The 22727-nt window shown below is 42.8% G+C and overlaps 3 protein-coding genes across 9 annotated transcripts in view; 2 read left to right on the top strand and 1 right to left on the bottom strand.

Moving 5' to 3' along the window:
* Positions 1-14: 14 nt before the first annotated feature.
* Positions 15-11497, top strand: LOC306793545 (voltage-gated delayed rectifier potassium channel KCNH5-like; the record flags this gene model as incomplete). Its single annotated transcript, XM_079291188.1, has 11 exons — positions 15-87; positions 1305-1428; positions 2006-2112; positions 2225-2353; positions 3164-3276; positions 3530-3922; positions 4464-4893; positions 7729-7928; positions 8176-8428; positions 8779-8975; positions 10358-11497. The coding sequence occupies 11 exons, from the start codon at positions 15-17 to the stop codon at positions 11495-11497; spliced, it is 3159 nt and encodes a 1052-aa protein (XP_079147314.1).
* A 1737-nt stretch (positions 11498-13234) lies between these two features.
* On the top strand, positions 13235-15799 carry l3hypdh (trans-L-3-hydroxyproline dehydratase). 3 transcript variants are annotated; one of them, XM_079291269.1, is made up of 6 exons: positions 13235-13272; positions 13989-14473; positions 14553-14722; positions 14857-14979; positions 15089-15226; positions 15494-15799. In XM_079291269.1, the coding sequence occupies exons 2-6, from the start codon at positions 13996-13998 to the stop codon at positions 15617-15619; spliced, it is 1035 nt and encodes a 344-aa protein (XP_079147395.1). In that variant the 5' UTR covers positions 13235-13272; positions 13989-13995; the 3' UTR covers positions 15620-15799. The 3 variants fall into 3 exon arrangements, with proteins under 3 accessions (XP_079147395.1, XP_079147394.1, XP_079147396.1); XM_079291268.1 differs by having other exon boundaries at positions 13243-13433; XM_079291270.1 differs by lacking the exon at positions 13235-13272 and adding an exon at positions 13697-13738.
* Positions 15800-16036: 237 nt separating this feature from the next.
* LOC306793270 (disheveled-associated activator of morphogenesis 1-like) overlaps positions 16037-22727 on the bottom strand; it is a 42563-nt gene continuing 35872 nt past the window's right edge. For all 5 annotated transcript variants that reach the window (XM_079290807.1, XM_079290811.1, XM_079290809.1 and 2 more), the window contains 9 exons: positions 22160-22244; positions 21688-21794; positions 20992-21080; positions 20666-20834; positions 20108-20215; positions 19963-20023; positions 19726-19857; positions 18341-18511; positions 16037-17527 (listed from right to left, as the gene is read on the bottom strand). In XM_079290807.1, the coding sequence (XP_079146933.1) occupies positions 17315-17527; positions 18341-18511; positions 19726-19857; positions 19963-20023; positions 20108-20215; positions 20666-20834; positions 20992-21080; positions 21688-21794; positions 22160-22244 (1135 nt within the window). In that variant the 3' untranslated portion in view covers positions 16037-17314. The remainder of the gene's footprint in view (positions 17528-18340; positions 18512-19725; positions 19858-19962; positions 20024-20107; positions 20216-20665; positions 20835-20991; positions 21081-21687; positions 21795-22159; positions 22245-22727) is intronic.

Genomic DNA, 22727 nt, shown 5'->3' with positions numbered 1-22727 from the left:
CCGGAACCCTCATCATGCATGGGGGCAAGAGAGGACTGGTGGCTCCGCAGAATACTTTTCTGGAAAATATTGTCCGGCGCTCCAGCGGTGAGTTTTAACTGAGAAAGGAAACAAATAATAACTAGAAAATGCATTTCCTGCTGAAAATGCGTTGGAATGCTGAAAGCTGAAATGAATCTCAAAAACATTGCTGAAAATAGACAATAAACAATTGCAAAAAGCTGAATAATTCAAAAAGTTGAAAGATTACAAATATGAAGTCAAATCACACCTCTCCTGAAAGAGCTGAACATTTTGATATTCGAACAGTTTCTGTAGCTTAAAAGAATTCCAGCGGTAGTGATATTTGTTGTAGTAGTAGTAGAAGTTGTAGTCGAAGTATTATTAGCAGTATAAGTATTAGTAGCATTTGAATAAGTACTAGCTGTAGCAGTAGTGATATTTGTAGTAGCAGTAGTAGTAGAAGTTGTAGTCGAAGTATTTGTAATTAGAATAAGTAGTAGAAGTAGTAGTATCAGTAGTCGTAGTAATAGCTGTAGTAAGGCAAGGCAAGGCAAGTTTATTTGTATAGCACATTTCAACAACAAGGTAATTCAAAGTGCTTCACATGAAACCATTAAAAGCATAAAGGCAAAAGTAAAGGAGATTTAAAACATACATTGAAACAATAATTCAAATAACAATAAGTTCAAGATACACATGCTTTAAGTTTTAAAGCTTCAATACTGACTGTACATTGGAGAAAATGTTGTCAGTCATTTCTATCGAGACATCAGTTTCATCCAAACTGCTGTGAAGCTGGAGAGCTTTGCAGCTGCTCATCAATATTTAATTGACATTAAGGGTGGAACATAAACATATTATCAACAACTGTTTCTGCTGAGGGACTCGCTGCTTTAAGATCTTGTTTCTATTACATATGATTATTAAAACAATGTAAGTAGTGGGAGAGTTTGCTTTATAGTGATTTGAAGGATTGCTATATTTCAGATACAGACTTATGTTGATGTTGATGTTGAGGTATATATATATATTTAAATATCAGAGTTATACAAATATTTCTTTATCGGAATGTACGAAATAGTTGTCAAAAATATGAATCAATGGCAACACAGCTAAAAATCGGTTTCTACGAGGTTGCAGTTGCAAGACTCCAGTTGCAATGACTTTACGGACACACACCGGCTTTGACTGACAAAACCCCCAAAAGGTTGATCAACGGGTGCCCCAAAGTCTGCAGGTTTGTTGTTAGTCTTGACTAGTTTTGTTTCAGACTGCTGTATTTTTTATGTATTTTCTTGCAGAAACCAGTTTCCTTCTGGGAAACGCACAGATCGTGGAGTGGCCAGTCGTTTACAGCAACGATGGATTCTGCAAGTTGTCTGGATTCAACAGAGCCGAAGTCATGCACAGAAGCAGCTCGTGCAAGTGAGATGCCTTTGGTTGTATCACGATCTGACCGTTAGCTTGCATCTATAAGTGAATATAGAACAGATCGCATGTGTGCTGATGCCTTTTCTTTTTCATATCGAATCTCAGCTCCAGCAATTCCAATATACCTTTATTTAGTGAGCAGTGATTTATCATATTAGTTTATTTGACGGGCGCTGTGCTCATTGATCAACACAAGAAAAGAAAGAAATACTGTAAATTAGCCAAATTTTGCTAAAAATAGCTACATTTCATCTGTAGTCCCTGTCCAGATGTTTAAAGGCACCAAACAATCTGATCTGATCTTTATATACACACAAATATATCTTCTAACGGTCAACTAATTAATTATGGATGTGGTGAAATCAGAGGAGCAAATATAATACAATAATCTTGCTGTTGTCATTGTAAAAATATGTGCCCACTGATTTGCAGCAACTACAATAAAGATGAAGAAGAAAAAGTGTTCAATCCAAGTTAGTGATGTCTGTCTGTAATGTTCTGCCTTTCTTTCTAACAACAACAACAACACGCTCCCTTTTGCTTTTTGGTATCCGTCTCCCTTGTTTTGCAGTTTCATGTATGGTGACCTGACTGATAAGAAGAGTATAGACAAAATCAGACAGACCTTTGATAACTATGAGTCCCATTTCTTTGAGGTGCTGCTCTATACAAAGAATAGTAAGTTTCACTCGAGATTTACTCTATTTTTCTTCACTAAAAATCATCGAATGCATTTTGTTTATCTCCGTTTGTGCTCTCTCACAACGCTCATTTAAACTGTGTCCTGCAGGAACACCGATATGGCTCTACATGCAGGTAGCTCCCATCAGAAATGAGAACAACAAAGTGGTGCTTTTCCTCTGCACCTTCAGAGACATTACGCTTTTCAAACAGCCGATAGAAGATGAAACAACTAAAGGTGAGACAGTTCATCATTTTGCGTCTGGTTCAAATGGTTTCAGCCAGACTGCATTCAGTATTTAAGTGTAATCATGATAAACCGTTTGAGTTCATCCACTTCTGCCATTTAAAATGTCTTATTTCACACACTAAAGGGTTACAACACGCATTTACATCAAGCAGATATCTCATTAAGGCCCAGACAAAGCTATATTTGATCCAACAACACCATGGAGGGTGCAGTGCAGCTCAAAGTCTCGAGCGTACGAGTGGCTGTGACTCAACAGACGTTTGTTTCCTGGTATGTGACATACAACTGTCCAGGTGTTGTGTGTGCGGGTCAGTGAACACTGGTCCCTGAGGGATTAAGTGTGCCACTAAAGCAGAAACAAAAGACACTCGGGCCACATGGGGATGGTAAATGTAAGACATACTGATTAGAATCAGAGGGAATGAAATAATCTGTCCACAGCCAGCTGATAGAATTTGAATGGTTTTATCGTGAATATTTAAACACCATCAAGTACTCAGCATATAGAACAAATGCTGTTTCTTCCTTATTGCCTAGAAATACAATTTAAAAAAAGGATGATGCATTCATGCACGATCATATGAATTGGAAAAATGATGTTCTTTCTAAAATGAAAATAATTTCCCAACAATTGGGAATCAATTAATTTAAATCGCAGTTACGTAGTCTCAAAGTGTTTTCTTCAAGAAGATAATCACTATATTGCTATTGCCGATATTTAAAAAGTTACATTACAGCATTGCCATTAAAATGAAAATGTCTGCATGAAACGGTCTGTTTTGTTTTGTCTCTGAGCAGGATGGACAAAGTTTGCCAGACTGACCCGGGCACTGACCAACAATCGGAACCTGGTGCAGCAGTTAGCACCGCTGAGCACTGAGGTCAGCCACAAGCCCTCCAGACTGGCTGAGGTGAGGAGCGTTCAGATCTAAAAGAAGAGTTTGGTTTCAAATGCTACGTATCTACCTTTAGATACCACATGCTAAATCAAAAGACTTAAAGATAGAAGATCCAGAGTCTGAAATTAGTATATTTCCCAAAATTGTTCAGCGTTTTACAGACAAATTAAAAGTTGCCCCACTAGAAGGATCTATGATGCTGTTCCTTGTTGCACTTAGCATGTGGTTTTGTACTCGCAATGTTAAATATTCCCTTTCAATAAAGGCTCTTCAGCTGGGGTCAGACATCCTCCCTCAGTACAAACAAGAGGCCCCAAAGACCCCCCCACACATCATCCTCCACTACTGCACCTTCAAGACCACCTGGGACTGGGTCATCCTCATCCTCACCTTCTACACCGCCATCATGGTGCCCTACAACGTCTCCTTCAAGACAAAGCAAAACAATTTGGTTTGGCTGGTGCTGGACGGCATCGTGGACATCATCTTCCTGATTGACATCGTGCTCAACTTCCACACCACCTTTGTGGGTCCTACTGGGGAGGTGATTTCAGGCGCGAAGCTCATACGAATGAATTACCTGAAGACGTGGTTCGTCATCGACCTGCTGTCCTGTCTGCCCTACGACATCATCAATGCCTTCGAACACGTAAATGAGGCGAGTGGATTGGCATTAATGCATTGCTGAAATGGTTTACGTGTTGGTAGTTAACGCTGCGTGAAAATATCAAAACACTTCTGATTGTTTCCGTGAAGGATGTCATCACATCTTCGTCTCGAGCAAGTCATCTTCGTGAGTCTTCAATTTTCCTGAGGAACGCCACACGAACAGAAGACTCTCTATTCCCAGTAAGGAAGTTTAAAAAAGATATATATATTTTCAAGCGACTTCAGTCAATATGTATTTTTAATGTTGACAATGGATCAAATGACTGCATGTTCGCATGAATTAAACATTTGGTCGATTAAATGTCAGTGTAAAACTTCCAATCATAAATTCCCAAAACTTAAGTTGAGAGATTCAAATACTCTGTACTCTGTCTGGCCAACAGTCTAAAACCGAAAGATCTTCAGTTCATAATCATAGAAGACTACAAAACCCAGAAAATAGTCACATTTGAAAATATTGTGGATTAAAATAGGATTATTGTGGTTTAAATGATCATCAAAAATATTTGCCGATTACTTTATCATTGTAGGGTCTCAGCAGTTTGTTCAGCTCCCTAAAGGTGGTCCGCCTGCTCCGGTTGGGCCGGGTGGCCCGCAAACTGGACCACTACCTGGAATATGGAGCAGCCGTCCTGGTTCTGCTGGTGTGCGTCTTCGGTCTGGTGGCCCACTGGTTGGCCTGCATCTGGTACAGCATCGGGGACAACGAAGTCATCGATTATACCACCAACACCATTAAGACAGACAGCTGGCTCTACCAGTTGGCCCTCAGCATTGGGACTCCTTACCGCTACAACGCCAGCGGCACAGGACAGTGGGAGGGGGGTCCCAACAAGGACACCTTGTACATTTCTTCTCTCTACTTCACCATGACGAGTCTCACCACCATCGGATTTGGCAACATCGCTCCGGCCACAGATGGAGAGAAGATTTTCTCTGTGGCTATGATGATGGTGGGCTGTAAGTACTTCCAGTGTTTATTATCCATTCCAAACATTTCATAAGATCTCAACAGAAGCACAAGTCTAATAGATCTGATCTGACGTCACAAATAGTATCTTCACTGGTCCTTGTGTGAGTGGTGGTTAATGGAGCAGTTAATGGAGTCACGCAGCCGTCTAATATACTGTAGATACAAGCTCTTTCTATCACATGAACACACACGTTCAAACGATTAACACAAGGCCTCCAATCGTTCCCGTGTTCTTATACAAGCCTCTGACAAATGGCACAAACCCTCAAATGTATCAATTGCCCGTGGACAGTTTGTCAAGTGAAATTCAAGCGAAGCTTTTCAGACCAGCTTAAATCAAAGTGACTGCTGTTTTTCTACTTCAGTGGATGCACAGCACAACCTCGACAGTCTAAGTAAAGCTGAATAGAGGACATGCAACTGCAGGTGTGATGTGATTATGCCAGTAGAACAACAGCTGCACAGCGTGAGACACTTTTCAATCCCCCCCCCTCCCTCCTCACTCTACAGCAGACGATACATTCATCCTTTGATGCCGTTTCCATCCCGCTCATGCCTTCATCCGTTCCTAAGATGCCAGTACAACCTTCGCAGTAGCCGAAACAATCTGGATGCATTTACTTGCATGCTAGGAGTCACAGTAATGTGCTCTACAGCCCGGCTGGTCGTCTGCCAGCTGCCAGTAAAGCAACATATGGTGGAGATGTGCAGGTTTCTGCACAGATACAAAGTCAAATTCAAGCTCAGAATCACTGACTCATAGCTTTCTTACCACCGGTAATACAGATTTGGTGCAGCAGAAATCAGAATTGTGTTAATTGAGACGATTTTCATCTTGACTTGATGTACTTTGCATACTTTTATCACAATAAACACATGCATAGACACATGCATGCACAGATGTAGTTTTCTCTGGCACTTTAAATATTATTCTAATAACAGATCATTTCAGGTCCATACATTGTTCTTTACAGTATTCGGGGATTCACATGGCTCTCTTGACTCCGGTCGTTTAATTCCCATTCAGCTGCAGCCTCGTTGTTTGAACCAGCGGGGAGAGTTTAGCTTTGTCGACAATAAAAAGTGACATGTTCAGCGTCCATCACAGCCTGCTCGATGGAGGTCTGTCTGAAGGTTTGTCATCATTACTACTCTATCAGAAAAGCAAAAGTCTTTGAGTTAATTCACTCACACTGAAATGGTTCAGGCCCATTCTCTGCTTCAAGCAGATGGTTTATTCAGTCGAGGTCTTGAGTAGCAGGGAGTAAAGACTCTACAGCAGACGATACATTCATCCTTTGATGCCGTTTCCATCCCGCTCATGCGTTCATCCGTTCCTAAGATGCCAGTACAACCTTCGCAGTAGCCGAAACAATCTGGATGCATTTACTTGCATGCTAGGAGTCACAGTAATGTGCTCTACAGCCCGGCTGTACCAATTTCTAAATTGACACTAAGACTATTACATCTAAAACAATAAGTCAAACCAGCCTCATTTAAATAACGTTGAACCTCTGCATATAAATAGAAATCTATTTTTATGCAGGTGTCTGTATTATTTCCATCACCCACTGCAGTTACAGTAATAGCTTCGCCTTCAGTGTCACTGCTTCCACTTCCAGCCTTTGCATACAGTTCCTCCGTCACGACTCGCCTTCATTCACTGACCTTTGGCCCACTCTTCTAAAACAGCATGTAAAGTGATGCAATATAAGCTGTGAGGGAAACACAAACTGACGGCCACGCTTCAAGGTCTGTACTTCCAAAAACGAACCACCCATTATTCTTGTTGTGCTTCGATCGCGAAGATCCCTCAGTCACACTGAAGTGTCAGGTTCAATTACGGCCGATAAATCTCCTGCTACAGATACAGGAATTATGCGAGAGGAAGAGAAGAAAGTGGGAGCTCGCCTGCAGGCTCCAGTGTCGTCAAAGGCCAACGAGCCATCACGTTAGACATGTATCCTAACCTCTGTGATCCTGCTGTGGCGACTGGAGACGACTCTTTCCTCTTGAGTGGGTAAAACCTCACGATGAGAGATACTGACTGACTCTTCGAGGTCACTGCAGCACAGAACTCTGACTGAGGAAATGCGCATTGTGAATGACATTATAAACGCCCAATCCACCACTCAGATTATTTGCATAGGAGGAGTAAAAACCCTGAAAGTTGTTTCCAAAAACATGATAAGCCATTCCTTAATTTACACCTTATAACAAGGATTGATAATGATAATCTTAAAGGGAATAGGAATAGATCAATTCATGAATTGTTTAATAATAAGTTATTAAGGTAATGAAGTAGTCAAATGATTGACCTAATGGGATGTTAGAGTAAAAGTGTGTGTTTTTAATGGACCATGTCAATTTTAGTACAAATATTTTCAGGTCAAACCTTCTTAAAATTGATCAAAACATGAAAACCATCCCTTATCATGCATCCAAGCTTATCATCACTTTACATGCATATCCACTAAGATACCTTAACATTTAACTTGTGAACTCCTTCATTTGCAGCATGTACAAGAATAATGGTCATTTGAAGATACAAGGGGTACATGTAACTTAAAACATGCCTTTAATACATTAAAACATATATGTGAGGTGGAATACCTGAATAATGGTTGGAATACAAATCCTATAAATACACATTTTCTTCCTGAAAACATTCAGACCTTCATGTGAACCAAACTCCTAATGATCCCACATGGTTTCCCAGAATAAAACACATTGTTCCTTCTCATGTTGTTGAATAAATCGGCCCTGCATGTCCGGCTGCTTTGTGCCTGACTCTGCCCTGTTTCTTTGTTGTTGTTTTTAAGCGCTGCTATATGCAACCATTTTTGGAAATGTCACCACCATCTTCCAGCAGATGTACACCAACACAAACCGCTACCATGAGATGTGCAACAACGTGCGCGACTTCCTGAAGCTTTATCAGGTTCCCAAAGGTCTGAGTGAGAGGGTCATGGACTTCATCGTCTCCACCTGGGCCATGTCTAAGGGCATTGACACAGATAAGGTGTGATTATTGTAAAAGCTTCAGTTGGTTGCAATTTGCAATATCGACGCTCGACACCACCAAATCCTACACACTGCACCTTTAAAGATGAACATCTGACGCAATGTTTTCTGTGTTACTAAACCAGTTTCCGCCATTGTCGTTGACATGCCTGCCTGAAAGACTTTTGGCTTTGGAAAATGTTAATGATGAATATACAGTATGATACCTGATGATAACTGCCCTGATATCTCACCATCTCTCTCAGGTTCTCTCAATTTGTCCCAAAGACATGCGGGCGGACATCTGCGTCCACCTCAACCGGCAGGTGTTCAACGATCACCCGGCGTTTCGTCTGGCGAGCGACGGCTGTCTGCGCTCTTTAGCTGTGGAGTTTCAGACCACGCACTGTGCACCTGGAGACCTCATCTTTCACGTCGGAGAGAGCGTGGACACCCTCTGCTTTGTAGTCTCCGGCTCACTAGAAGTCATCCAGGACGACGAGGTCATCGCAATACTCGGTAATCTAACGCAGCATTGCGACATAGACCGGGTCAAGTTTTATCTGTGCCTGTTGGTAAAGATAAAGCTATAACAAAGGTTGTCTCAGTGCAAAGATGCATCCATGATTCAGCGCTGTTATACAAAGTTCAGAAACCAATGCTTAAGTCAAGTCAGATGTTTCGTAAAAGACTGATCCCTGTCACTTCCACACAGTGAGGCATACAGGTTGTTGATTAAAACACTGGTATCGGATCGGTACTTGTATCGGATCGATACCCAAAAGCCCAGTTATCACAATCGGGACTGAAAAAGTCAGACCGGTGCATCCCTACCTTCAAACGCAGTGATCATGTCTGTCTCCATCCAGGTAAAGGTGATGTGTTTGGAGACGTGTTCTGGAAAGAGACCACGCTGGCCCGGGCTTGTGCGAATGTCCGAGCTTTGACCTACTGCGACCTGCACGTCATCCGGAGAGACGCTCTGATGAGGGTGCTGGAGTTTTACACGGCGTTCGCCAACACGTTCTCCCGCAACCTCATCCTCACCTGCAATCTACGGAAACGGGTAAACATTCACTGGACAATATAGCTGTCGGGGTTGTTTTTCTCTCCATTTGGTTTTCATTGTAGACGTCTTGGTTTCTTTAAGGGCGTGTTATGCCTTTGTTAGAGTAGACAGTAAAGGTGTCACATTATCAGCAGCTTTGCATCCAAACCTCGCTGAAACGTACAGAACTCTAATTTAAATCCTGAAGGAGGCTTCCAAACACACCAGGTATGTCAGGCTCTGGCTGACTTTTTGGTAAATCTATTTGATGATGGGTGCAGCCATAAAAGACATGGAGTCTTGGGTTTGAATCGCTCTGTGTGAACGTCATAAAGCTTCAATATAGAGTTGGAGAAAGTTGATACCGAATATATAGACCGACGGATGCTGTCAGTGTCAGACAAAGTTGAATAACATGATTTTAACAAATGTAAAAGCTTTTATGAAGGAAACTGGCACGCATATATAATCTCTGTGTCGGGAAAAGTTCAGGAATACAGTCAAACCACAACAGAAACATGGAGGTTTATATTTATTTTATGATGTTTTAAGTAGTTATTAAATTTCCTCCGACTTTTCCAGTTTCTTGCAGCTCCATTAAGAGAGGTCTTATGTAATAACAGATACTGAAATCCCACGGTCAGTGAAGCAGCTCGAAATCGAAACAATTTCAAAGGCAAATTGTGGCTACATGTTGAAAGATTTATGTTTTTTTATTAAAACGTATTCAGTGAAAACAAAGCAATCTATTATTGATTTGAGCGGCTTTAGAAGCAGTTTGAGCTGCATGGGTTTACGGTCAGTCGCTGCCCCCTCTACTGTTATGTACTCAGTGAACTTGCATGCATGTGCATCTTAACTGCACATGAGTACAAGCTAAAAGTGTCCCAAAGCAACTCCTCAAATCATTTTTGCTTTTTTCTTTTTATATAGTTGTGTGTTGTTTTGACATTTTGAACCATTTCCTCTCATTTTCAGCGGGATTTTCTGGGTTTTGTGCATTATATCAAACAGATGAGTTTTATTCACGCGTGAAAATAATTTGAATTCTGAACAGTTCATGAACACGAGGTTCTTGTATTTCTACCAGTTCCTTCAGAACATGTTTGCAAAGTCCACGTGACATTCTAATAAGTTGCATCAACTTCTTTTCTTTGTCTTCTGAGGGAATCCAGAAATTCTCAGGGCCTAGATATCGCTCCATTACTTCATTATGGCTCCATTAACGGTTTCCCTCATGCATTGCTGCATTACATGCGTGTCCTGGCTTTAAAGCTGCATTATATATGTATGTAGGTATGCTCTGTTTCATCCAACTGGAGCTCTATTGGAATGTAAATGTGGCCTCTGTGTGAACATCCTACATTGTTGTCCTCATGCACAGTTTCTCCCTCTTGCAGATCATCTTCAGAAAGATTGCCGATGTGAAGAGGGAGCAGGAGCGCCGAAAAAACGAGGTGACTCTCTGTATTCCTGAAGACCACCCAGTCCGCAAGCTGTTCCAGAGGTTCAGACAGCAGAGAGACACTCAACCACCGGGAGAGTCTCACTCTTACTTTGATCACAACTGTGTGCAGGTGGAGCCGCAGCACCACCGTCACTCGGAATCTTACACACAGTGTCAGTCTGTATCTCCTCAGCAGCAGGAGTACAGCTCCGCGGTGCAGAATAATGCACCCTGCTCGGGAGGGGGGAACGCAGGCAGCGGCTGCAGCGTGGCTGCCCCTCCACAAGCGTTTGTCCACACTGAGCCGTCAGAGCAAAGCTGCACACAAGAGGCCGGCGAGTCTACAGCCAGGCCCGGTGCACAGAGTCAGCTTTGTCAGAGGGTCAAGAGCCCTGTGAAGAGCAGTGGTGCAGGTGGAGAGGGAGCTGTAGGTGGCATTACTGGCAGCAGAGGCTGGGCAAAGTTTAGAAACGTCGCTTCAACTGCACCACCGCCTCCTGCTGTCGAGCCAGAGAAGAAGCCACAGAAAGCAGAGGAGTGGCAGAAAGGAGCCCAGTCCTCAGAACGGCTAGCAGCCAACAAGAACCAGGAATTGGAGGAAAGTGGAGAGATGGGGAGCACAGAGGTGGGCAACAGTGCTGGAGAGGCGGGTGAAGAAATAAGCGCCCTGCACAAAACGGACTCCTGTGACAGTGGTATCACAAAGAGCGATCTGCGCATCGACCGAGCCGGAGATTCGAGGAGCTCCTTTGAAAGAAGCCCGATGGAAAGGAGCCCTCTGGAGAGAAACCCGTTTGAGCACAGCCTCGGGGTCGACTCCCTCAAACACTCTTTTGTTCAGCCGGTGTCTGAACAAGCGCTCCTTCAAGCCACCCTGCATGCGGCCAAGCTGGAGCTGAAGGCAGACATTCAGAAACTGAGCGGCCGCCTGTCGGTGCTCGAGTCTCAGGTGAGCGAGATCCTCAGGCTGCTGTCGATGAGAAGAAGACTCTCGCTGCCTCCGACCTCTTCCCCGAAGGCCAGAGTGAAATATCAGGACTCAGTCGCTGCCTCCAAGCCGGTCACACCAAAGGCAGACGATGGGCCTTTTTGACATTTGCTGATTTAAAAAACCCATAACCTGGATATCTTAAAAACTGATTTACATAAGCACCAGTTTGCATGTCCTGCTGGACTCTGGCCTGCCAAAGAAATGTCTCACAGTAAACACCACCACTGCATGCAGGAATCCCTTTATAATGTTACCTTAACACTTCAAAAAAACAGGGATTTTTCTTCTTTGACTTGTGAGGCACTTTTATGGTCCTGTGTATACTAGATTTAAGAATGCCAAACAGGAACAATTACTGATTGCTAGGAAATAAATACATTTGAGAGGCATTATAAAACAACGTATAGCTCTGTATCTCATGATTGATACTCAGATGAAGGCTTTCGTTGAAACATGTGAGCCTGACGATATTATGTGCCTTACAATAATAAAGCCTCATTCAGGGTTGTGTTAATGAGACATGATCAACTCTTTATGGTTTTTGAGCACATGTTTTACAGTAGAAATATGAATTGTTTCACTTTTACCCCTTGTTAAGGGATAATGGAAGAATTTTCTCATTTGAATCTGTCACTGCACTATGCATTCATTGTATGAACTGTTTAGAAACTCTTTATATTGTGTCTGAGCTTCATCCCCATGCATGTGAAATAGGAATAGGTGCTTTAATAGAGTTTTATTGTTGAATATCTTTATCTCTATATTTTGGGAAAGACTTATGTTCCTTAAACAAGATGATCATATTTTGACATGTAAAAAGAAAACTTACTGTACATCCCTTCATGTATGCCTCTTGCTCATGTATATTTGCTCTGGTGTTGAATTGCAATATTTATTTCAGTATGAATTATTATATATTTGACTACCTGTAAGATTAAATAGTTATGCAATTTATAAATGCAAAACATTTAGCACCAACCGCTATGCAAATCTAAATGAACTGACACTGCTCTTTGCCATGCAAACGTTTGCATTTGTTTATTCTGGTTGTATAAAGATGATTACGATGATGCACATGACCAAACAGCATGGTTACAGTTTTAGTTCAAGATCTTTTTTTTTTATTTTCTGTGCGACTGAATCATCTCTGTACGAACTGTGAGGATGAAAGCATGTGGCTGTTGGTCTATTATTCAGTACATCTATTTTATATTACATGTATAAATGCTGTTGCATGCATCCAGGGAACCTGTAAACAGTGAAATGAATAATGAAAATCGATGCCTGCTCACCATCTGTTGTTTCGTCTTCTCTGTTATGCAACAAAAGTCAGTCTTTAAATCAAAAGCATTGAAAACTGCAATATGCACAGAGTTCTTTTCTTATCTTTTACATGCTTTATGTTGCTCATCAAAGTGAGTCAAAGCAGTATTTGTGAACATGTTGTTGCGATCAAGTTAAATATAGTTACTCCTTTTCTTCTTTTTTACGGATTATTTTCACTCAACAGTTCAAAATGGAGACAGATAAGACATTTGGGGAGAGGGCACAGGAACAAAATGTGTCCATCTTGGAATCATTGTCACTTTTGGCATCAGCAAGATCGGACGTCTTCACATTTCCAAAATTCAATTTTTAGTTTTCCTCATCCTCAGTGCTGATCTGGAGATAGTACCTCTTACATTATAAATACATATTAAAAATATTTATCAAGCAAGTTTAAAAATCTGCAAACAATGGCTTGCTTGAACTCGAATAATGCTGACTGCTGACTGTGTTGCACCGGGCTCCCTTCCTGTTTCAACACGTAAACAACGACCCACGTGTCAAACTCGAGTGGACTCGTTTCCCCATAAGACTGTCCAACGTGGAATCCGGTATGTTCTGACCATAGACCGTGTATAAGAAGGTTTGACACTGTACTGCAAAGTTAAACTGTGCGGCATTCACGAGGACGGCTACGTGTCACCAGTTAACAGGGTCGCTTGATAAACCGTAACACCGGATATGGAGTGTTCTTGGACGACGTGTCGTTGAGGTAATATTTTCCCAAATCGCTAAAATGTAAGAGCTGTTGGAAGTTTGGCCATATGCTGTTCGTGTGTAGGAGTGATTTTGCCATTAGTGGTACATTTGGGGAGAATTAATGTGAAGGAGACTGTGAGAAAAAAACCCCAAAGGGTCTTCTTTGCAAAGAGAATCATGCAACATGGCGTCCTAACTGTCCAAAGAGAGTGAATGAGACGTAAATAGACACAATTAGATCTAAGAATAGACACAAGCACGAGGAAGTAGGATGTGCTGTAAGACAAGGAGCTGAGGAGCTTCTTGAAGAAGGACCAGGTGAACTTTATGACCTTTGTGGTGATTTACTTTACTGTAATAGAAGGGAAATCTGAGAACATTTAGTTACCTAACTATAGATGGAACAAAGATGTTTAGTTGCTACATTATTACACTGCTCTTTATCACATTCATGAAAGTAGGAGCAGGAAACTTCAAAGAAAAGATAATTCTAATGATCTACAATAATGAAAATGATGTTAGAAAACAAGCTTTCTGATTAGCATTGTATTTATTATTTCTGAATCAGCGCTGAGATGGAAATGCTGCTTCCCCCTCACGTGGGCGACAAGCTCTCAGTGGTTGACATGCACACAGGCGGGGAGCCTTTACGGATCATCCGCAGCGGCTACCCAGAGGTCAAGGGTGACAGTGTGCTGTCCAAACGGCGTTATGTCCGGGAACATCTGGATCACCTCAGGAGGGTGCTGATGTACGAGCCGCGGGGACACTACGACATGTACGGAGCCCTGGTGGTGAACAGCGAGATGCCCGAGGCCGATCTGGGGGTGCTGTTCATGCACAACGAGGGGTACAGCACCATGTGCGGACACGCCGTCATCGCTCTGGGGCGCTACGCTGTGGACTACAAACTGGTGAAAGAACCACAGTCACCGGAGACTCAAGTGAACATACACTGTCCCTGTGGGCTGGTGAGGGCCTTTGTCGAGTACTCCGATGGTAAAACGGGGGGAGTGAGGTTTCTCAGCGTGCCAGCGTTTGTGTTTGCAACAGGTAGGACACTCACTCTGAAGAAACTGTTTTCAGGAGCGTTTTTTATGCCCCTGGTTTTACCTAAATTACCTGTGAGCAGATGTGACGGTGACCCTGGAAAGGTTTGGCGATGTGACGGTTGATATCAGCTATGGAGGAGCCTTCTACGCCTTTGTAGATGCCCAGAGGTTTGGCCTCAATGTGACCACGTCCAGGACTCGAGATCTGGTCGACGCAGCCACAGCGGTGACCAACGCTGTCAAATCTCAGGTAAGAAGTTCATGTGCGGAGGAAAAAAAGACATGACAAAATACCCCCAGACAACAGTATCTGTATGCAAAGGGCCTGTCCACGAAGCCTTTGTTGATTTCACATTGCGTTTTGACATTTTGGTGTTCATCTAGGTGAAGTTACACCACCCAACCAGTGATGATCTGGCCTTCCTCTATGGCACCATCCTCACTGACGGCAAAGATGATTATTCCTCCGATCCCACCGCCAATATCTGTGTGTTTGCTGAAGCTCAGGTATTTTACAGACACTGGTCCAGAGAAAACAAAACACAGCTTGTTATTTGACACTTGGGTGGAGGAGCTATCTGAAAGCTGTCTTTAACTGGTTTAAACGTGTTCTCAGGTGGACCGGAGCCCCACTGGTTCTGGTGTTACAGCCCGAGTGGCCCTTCAGTATCACAAAGGTCTCATCCAGCTGAACCAGACCAGGACGTTTGAGAGCGGAGCCACTGGATCCCAGTTCACAGGGAAAGCTGTTGAGGTACCAGAGGTTCCTTCTGGAAGGTTTATGGGTTTACTGTCACGGTTAAGATGTGCCATTAGCCAAAGGTCAGCAGCAGTTTGAAACAAGTTTAAGTCTCCTCCGGTGGAATCGATCACTGCAAAGTTAAACAAATAAGAGTTTGTGAACAAGTCACTGGTTCTAAGATGCCTGGATGAGTTCAGGCTGTCAATGAGTTGTTGTGGTTCTGCTGTTGTGTCTTACAACCTTCTGTTAACAGAGGCATGTTTGTGATTTTGTGTTCAGGAGACCACGTATGGAGACTTCAGGGCCGTAGTGGTGGAGGTTGCCGGCAGAGCGTTTTACACCGGAGTCTCGTGCTTTGTGCAGGAGCCAGACGACGAGCTGACTCAGGGTTTTCTACTGAAGTGAGCCTCAATTACAAGTTATCAAATGTGGTTATACATTAAAAAAAGTGTTTAAAACTGCTTATTAAGTACTTTGTAGCTTAGCAAACAATAGAAAATCTCAAAGCTCTCCAAGAAGAGAATTGGATCTGTAATAAACTGTTAAAGACACAAAATGTTAGATTCGTTTTCTATGTAAGACAAATGTCTAGCCTGATTTACTGAGTATTTGATCAATAAATAATATTTACCATTTTGTTTTGATTTAATAATGGGTGAAATGATCCACCTTTCACGAGGACGAACCTGGTTTAAGATGAGTTTCTGTTCAGTATCATTTACTGACCACTAGATGGCGCCATGAGCCCGGTGCCGATCATACGCTGCATAACCATTAACTCAAGTGCATGTGCTTAGCAGCTGAATGCAACAAAAACTCAAAACTGTTCCTCCCATTTATTATCATCATCAGGTCATTGTACAATAGAAAGCAATATTTAAATTATAAATGTCCAATGGAGGTGTTTGACTCTGGATGGATTCACACAAAGCCGAGCGGACAAATTAAAGTTAAAGGTTTCACGTCCACGTGTGATGTTTTCTACAAGAATGAAAACATCACATGTGGATCACGCAGAGTTTAAAACCAGGGTGTTGCGTCTTCTTCTGTCGCAGTGTAAATCCAGCCAGAGTACAGAAGACATATTCCATATATTCAATGAATACGGAGAGGAGGGCACTCCCTTCGGAGAGGGGAAATAAGTGTATTGCATCGACTGGGTATTGTTTTAATAGCATTCAGCATAGTAATTATGAATTCATGTGTCACAAGCACGCAACCTTATATATATATATATATCGATATATATATGTAATCTGTGACATGAGTGTCCACACTTGTAGAGAAACTGCAGATTAGACCCAGGCCTTTGAGAGTACCCACTCAACAAATAGAACAACAAGGTTAAGGCCAGCTCTTAACAGGAAACAACTTCAAATAAAACATACAGTGGTCAGATATAGAAATGCTGCATGTCAATAATGATGAATAGAAAAGAAACTTCTCAGCCGCGGCACTGGCAGTCCAAACACCACGTCTGTCTTAACAGCGCAGCGCCTCAGTCCTGTGATGGTTCCGACTGCGTCAAGAGGAAGTTCAGCTTCAGTCTTTCTCGGGCATGAAAGCAACCTCTCTCACTCTATGAAATCAGTCCGTACAAAATGTCCCCTTGTGTTTTTAATGGGATCATCTTCCCGTTTGGGTCGAGCATCAAGGCCCTGAAGGAGTCCGCTAGCTGCACATTTCACTCTGTGCATAGATTCAGACGTAGAACAACAGCACAGAACTGTTCCTGTCATACGAGCGTGAGCTTCCCTTGCACCCCGGAAGGAACCTTTTCCCCAGCGGGGCGAACATCCAGCTCTTGTGCAACAACTTTAAAACATTTCATTTGACCAAGCTGATCCTGCGGCGGGAATTATCCGATTTGGTCGTCAACAAGTTTTTGGCTTCATCTCCGTTTAACATCAAAATCTCCAGAGGATGAAAGGTCTGATCATGTTGTGTGCTGTGTGTGTGTGGCTCTGCAGCGATGATGCCAGGCCGAAGCCGGGTGGGAACGGAGGGGGGGGGGGAGGAATGTGCGTGTCAGTTTGACCCAGAGGGAAACTAATGAGCAGGGTGGGCGAACGAAACAAGGACGATGACCTCAACCCCCGCTTAGAAGTTGAGCTTTGTGACCGGTCGCTCTCTGCTCGCGTCTGTTGTCTGGCTGTTGATGCGCTTGCGGTTGCGTTTCATTTTGGATAAGTCCTTCTCGAAGACCTCGCCGGACCGCAGCGCCGACACCAAGTCGTCAAACTCGCCGCCGTCGTCCTCCCCGTTCGCCTTTGCTTTCCGGGCCTTTCGCTCCCGCTCCCTCTGCTCTTTCAGCTGATGACACAGAAATAAAAAGTCAATGTATTTTAAACTGTGTGTATGCCTCCACCAACCAGTCATGTTACAGTTTACATTCATGTCTCTCTAAAATATCCTCACTTCCTCATTTTATCCTGTTAAACATTTATGGGAAATTGTCATAATTAGTGTCTGAATTTCTTGATCTGTGGACAAAAATCCAAGTGACCTTTGACCACCAAAATCGAATCAGTTCATCCTTGAGAGCAAGTGGACTTTTATGCAAAATTTGAGAAAATTCGCTAAAACGTCTTCCTGAGATATCACATTCACGAGAATGGACCCGAGTTTATTAACAGAGAAATAGTTTGACATTTTTTTCATACATTTCGTCATAGAACTAGTTGGGAAGATTTATACCACTCTTATCTGTGTGTTAAATATGAAGCCAGCAGCAGCTAGTTAGCTTAGCATAGCTTAGCATAAAGACTAGCGGCAGGAGGAAACCGCTACCAGAGCCAGGCTAGCTGTTTCTTACAAGCTCCTTGTTTCCATTTTGTGCTAAGCTAACCGGCTGCAGGCTGTAACTTCATACAGTAGGGACAGATATGTGGTATCGAGCTGCTCATTTAAAACTCAGCAGAAAACGAATAAATATATATTTCTCAAAATGTCAAACTATTCCTTCTAGCTGTAGTGTTTTATCAAAATGTACATCGTCTCATTTTAGCTCTGAATTAATGTCTGAGTTTCTACTATATTTCAGATTATACTCCATAGTTATATGGTGTTTTATAACTGCGGCTCTTTTTGTCAAGGATCAAATGTAAACGGGGAACGATCACACACCTGAGCTTCCATCTTGGCCCTGCGCTCCTCCTCCTCTTTGCGTTTTCGCATGTTCTCGTTCTCCTGCTGAGCCTCGGCGAACGACTGCAGGAACTGGTCGAAGACGCCAAAGAACTCATCTGGCTGCATCTTACTGGCATCCTCACCGAAGTGCTTTACTGCCTTCAGAAACTGTGGGACCAAAGAGAAGGGGGCGCACATGGGATTAGATTTACAGCGGGACACAGCCGAACCATGTTTTACTCCGTCTTTGACTGTTTTACAGGGGGACTCGTTAGGTCTCGGCTCTTTGAAATAAGAGCAGGGTACCAGTAGTTGGGCTTTGAAGCCCGTGTTAACTCAGATGTGACCGGCTACTGATTACAGCTGAGGCCAGAGACTGGAGCCAGAGCCCAAATTAAGGCAACATGTTTGTTGAATGTTTTTCACAGTAAGTTAAAAAAAGAGGACATCCAGATGTGAGGTCATGGTTACAACATACACCTTCTAAGATGTGCAGCGATCAGTCCATGGCACGCAAACTCTGTCAGGTTACTTAAACCTGAAATCAACGGTTGGTTAGTGTGGGATGCATTCAGGTACGATGCGTTTTTTTTTTTTTACTTCCTCACAAAATGACGCAATTTCTGTGGCAAAAATGCCCTCTTTTTTTTTTCTCTACATCTTGATATTTATGCACACAAACAAGACGCACGGAGCTGTTTCAAGAGTCAGTATGTGTGTATGAGTACAGAGGACCACTGCAAACATATTTAACTACGGGACACAGTCAATTATTCGCAGAAAACAAATGGCTGCCATGTGACCAGCTGAGCACTTGGGTCAATGTAACCAACGCTCAGAGATGAAAAAACCTCTGCACCAATAAATGTGGGCAGATGCATCAATTTAAAGTTTAAAACTTCAGGGTGTCAAGCTTTTCCCAGAAAGGTGAATATGCTCAGGTTTCTGGTAGTAAAAAGACCAATTCTCATCAAATGTCTGCAAAATCCAGATCTTTTGCACTACAGATGAGAAGTAAATTCACATTCCGTTACCCTCTAATGTTCACGACCACCCACATTCAAATGTAATGGTAACATTTGATAAAAGCTTTCATTAAATAACGTGAGGTCGAACATAAATGGTGAAAAAAAAGCTATTTTCCGTCTCTGCTTCTGCTTTTCTCTCTCGACCTGCACACATGGCAGCGAGCGGGCGGACCAATAAAGCGGCAGGAAGCTGAAACGCTTCACTCCCGCTGTTAGCCTTCCTGCAAAAGGTGACAGACGAGGTCAATAAGGCACGTAGAAAAAAACAGCTGCGTCCGAGAGGAAACGTTTTCTGTTTCTACAAGTGACAGTTGGTGCTGTCCGGTCTGCTCGAACGCACTCGGCGGGACGTACCAGTTCCTTGGCCTCGGCGAGAGAGTCCTCCACATCGGAGAAGCTGAAGCTGGCCACGGTGATGAACTGACTCACGACCGACACAAACTTGTCGCCCAGCTCCTGCGGTCGCTTCTTCTGATAGTCCAGCTCCTACGAGTGAAAGTTATCCAGAAGAGGGGAAACGTTGACGTAAAGCTTCACAACAGCATGACCAATAAACGAAGGCGCGTCATGACGTAGATCTTTGTGACTCACACTCTCCACGCTTTTTAAGCCGCTGCGCATGTTGCCGATATCTTTCTCCAGCTCAGTCATGCTGCAAAAAAGAAAAGCGATGGTTCAATACAAAAAGGGAAAGCAGTTGAAAGTCAGGCAGCAGGATCTTCACAGCTCCACCTACTTGACTTTGGCGGCGTCAGAGAGACTCTGCAGGTCCTCCTGGAACATCAGGACTTTGGGGTATTTCTTCTCCAGGATGGTGATCAGGTAGTGTAGGAGGGTTATGTTTCTGCAAACACGGAGACGTACAGACACTGACGTCTCAAATGTGCAATGTATATTGCTTTTATTATGTGCCTTCAGATGCGAATAACCACATGGAGTTTCATCTTTACCACATTCCCTGTTCCAGACGTGACTTTTTGTTTTACGGCCTGCCAGTTTTGATGTATTTATGTTCTCTGCCGACTCATAAAACTCCTTCTTAAACTACAGCTGTAGCTCAGCGGTGAACTGTAGCCGTCTCTTTTGGTCGTGCGGACATATTTTGTTTCTCATTCCTGGAACCCGCTCTGTCTTTGGTGAAAGTGCCTCTAAAGTTGTTGCACCCTTATCTTGGGGAGAGCTACAGAGTCACTTTTGGCTATTTATTTTAAAAAGCAAAGGAAGATTATTCAGGTATAATGAAAGTGAAATCAAATAAAAAACGATAAATGTTACAGTTGAAAGTTGTTCTCACTTGTCGATACTGGATTTGGTGTCGGCAATCTTGTTGAGCGAAGACACCTTGAAGCCGTACGCGTTGCCCCTCTGACCCTTGTTCATGAAGTTCCCAAAGGCCAGCACCACCTCCAGCAGCTGCTTCAGGTTTCTGCTGTGTAAAATCTCCTTCGACGCCCTGCTGAGAGCTGAGACAGGAAAACGGGGGAAAAAGGCAATTAAAGGCGTCCGACTGATTCATTTTAAGACTTCGGTAGCTTGGCATGCCACTACAGAGATGCTTCAAAGGAGAATACATTTCTTACTTTTACATTTTTGAGTTATATCACTGCAGATTCTTCTTACCTTCAACTTTGGGTTTGATCTCAGCTATCCTCTCTGCAAACTTCTTTTTGAAGTATAAGGACTGCAGCCTCTGCTGGTAGTGGTTTATTCTGGAGAGGGGACGGAAAATGTGTGTCAGAGGAACAAACTGAGTCAAAAATAATAAATGATGAACAGGGAAATCCACAGAGTTAGACAAAAGCCACAAACATGGACACTGTGCTCTGGCAAAATAAAGCAAAGCCGCCTGTGTGCTCATTCAATCGCACATATAAACGTTGTGGTGATGAAGCTTATATTTGGCAGTGTTTTTCATTTCAGCTTATAAGACCACTGACTGCAGCTAATGAATACCACTGTGACGTTTGTCACTATACTGTAGGGACGCCAGTTACTCTAGTTTCTGATCTGAATGTATTTATGGCAGTTCGTGGCCGAGTTGTGACACGTTATTACATTCCTGTTATTATATTACAGACTTGATTACACGATTAAGATGAGTCACACATTCAGCTATTGTTCCCCCGGCTAAGTAGAAAGCCATGTGTGACTTCACTTATCTGCCCTGACTGAGAGGAAACAATGGCTATTGTTTGTCAGCACTTCTGATCTGCAGAGCGCTGCACTGACCTGATACTGTCAGGTCTGACGATAACGTCTGTTTAATACAGAATTAAAAAGGTAGAACATAAGAAAAGAAAGTTACGGCTGAAGTACCTGCTCATCTCATAGAAGAAGCGGTCAGGTTTTGCCATTCGGTCGAGCTCATGTTTGTGTTCCTCCAGAAGATCCACATCGCTCTTCTCTGGGACAAACTTCAGCAGCTGAAGGAACAAAAAAAAAAAGACATCTTTCATTCCCATTTCAAACATTCACCTGTACTCATTTCATTAGAGGCAGAGGAGGGGTTACCACATTGTGTCTGTTAAAGCAATTTATAATATACAAAGGGCTGAATCTCTCTCCACTTCAATATAAAGAACATTAACCAAATATACTGTTGTCAGAGTTGTAGCTTGTTACCCACAATTTCAACATTGGCTCTGAAAATAGGTGAACACGTGGCTTAATGCTGACAGGCATGAATTGCTGCTATTTTTAGTAAGCCGTCAAAGTGCAATCGCCACACGAAGGCGCGTTTGATTCACCCAGCAGTACTTGCTGCTTCGCAGTGAACCCGATGGCGTACCTGCTCCAGCATGTCTTTGGGAAGGTCCTCCTGTTCGTCCATGGTCAGGATGGCTCTCTTCATCTCCTCGTTAGAAAGCTTCAGCCTGCAGCGCACAACAGATGCATTACTTTAGCTTTTAGTTCAATTTAAATCACATCACGTAGACATACTTAACACCTCCTTTTGTACATATACGTTCTAAAGAAAATGAAAGACGAGCTAATAAATAAAAATCCCAATGAGATCAGTGAGATCTATTACTTACAAAGACATCTTTGCTCGTTAACCTTTACGTTTCGTACCATTGACATGATTTTATCTGGTTGGGCAGTTATTCATTCTTATTTTCTCTTTTCCTGTAGATGATGCTTGTAATAAACATTGTAGTGTGGTTTGAGGTTGAGGGTGAGCACCGTATGCTTATATGTGATGTTTTGTTTTGTATTAAGTGTGTTTTTATGTCATTTGTTTCGTTTTTTATTCGTCACTTATCGACCTCTTTAAAAATGAGATTGTGTATCCTCAAAACTACATTTTGAAAAATAAAATAAATTTGCCATACAAGGGGAAATATCCATCACAGCCT

This window comes from Melanostigma gelatinosum (genome assembly GCF_949748355.1).
Source record: "Melanostigma gelatinosum genome assembly, chromosome: 19".
Taxonomy (NCBI): Eukaryota; Metazoa; Chordata; class Actinopteri; order Perciformes; family Zoarcidae; genus Melanostigma; species Melanostigma gelatinosum.
The sequence above is the reverse complement of the archived record's forward strand: the minus strand, read 5'-3'. Positions and strand labels throughout refer to the sequence as shown.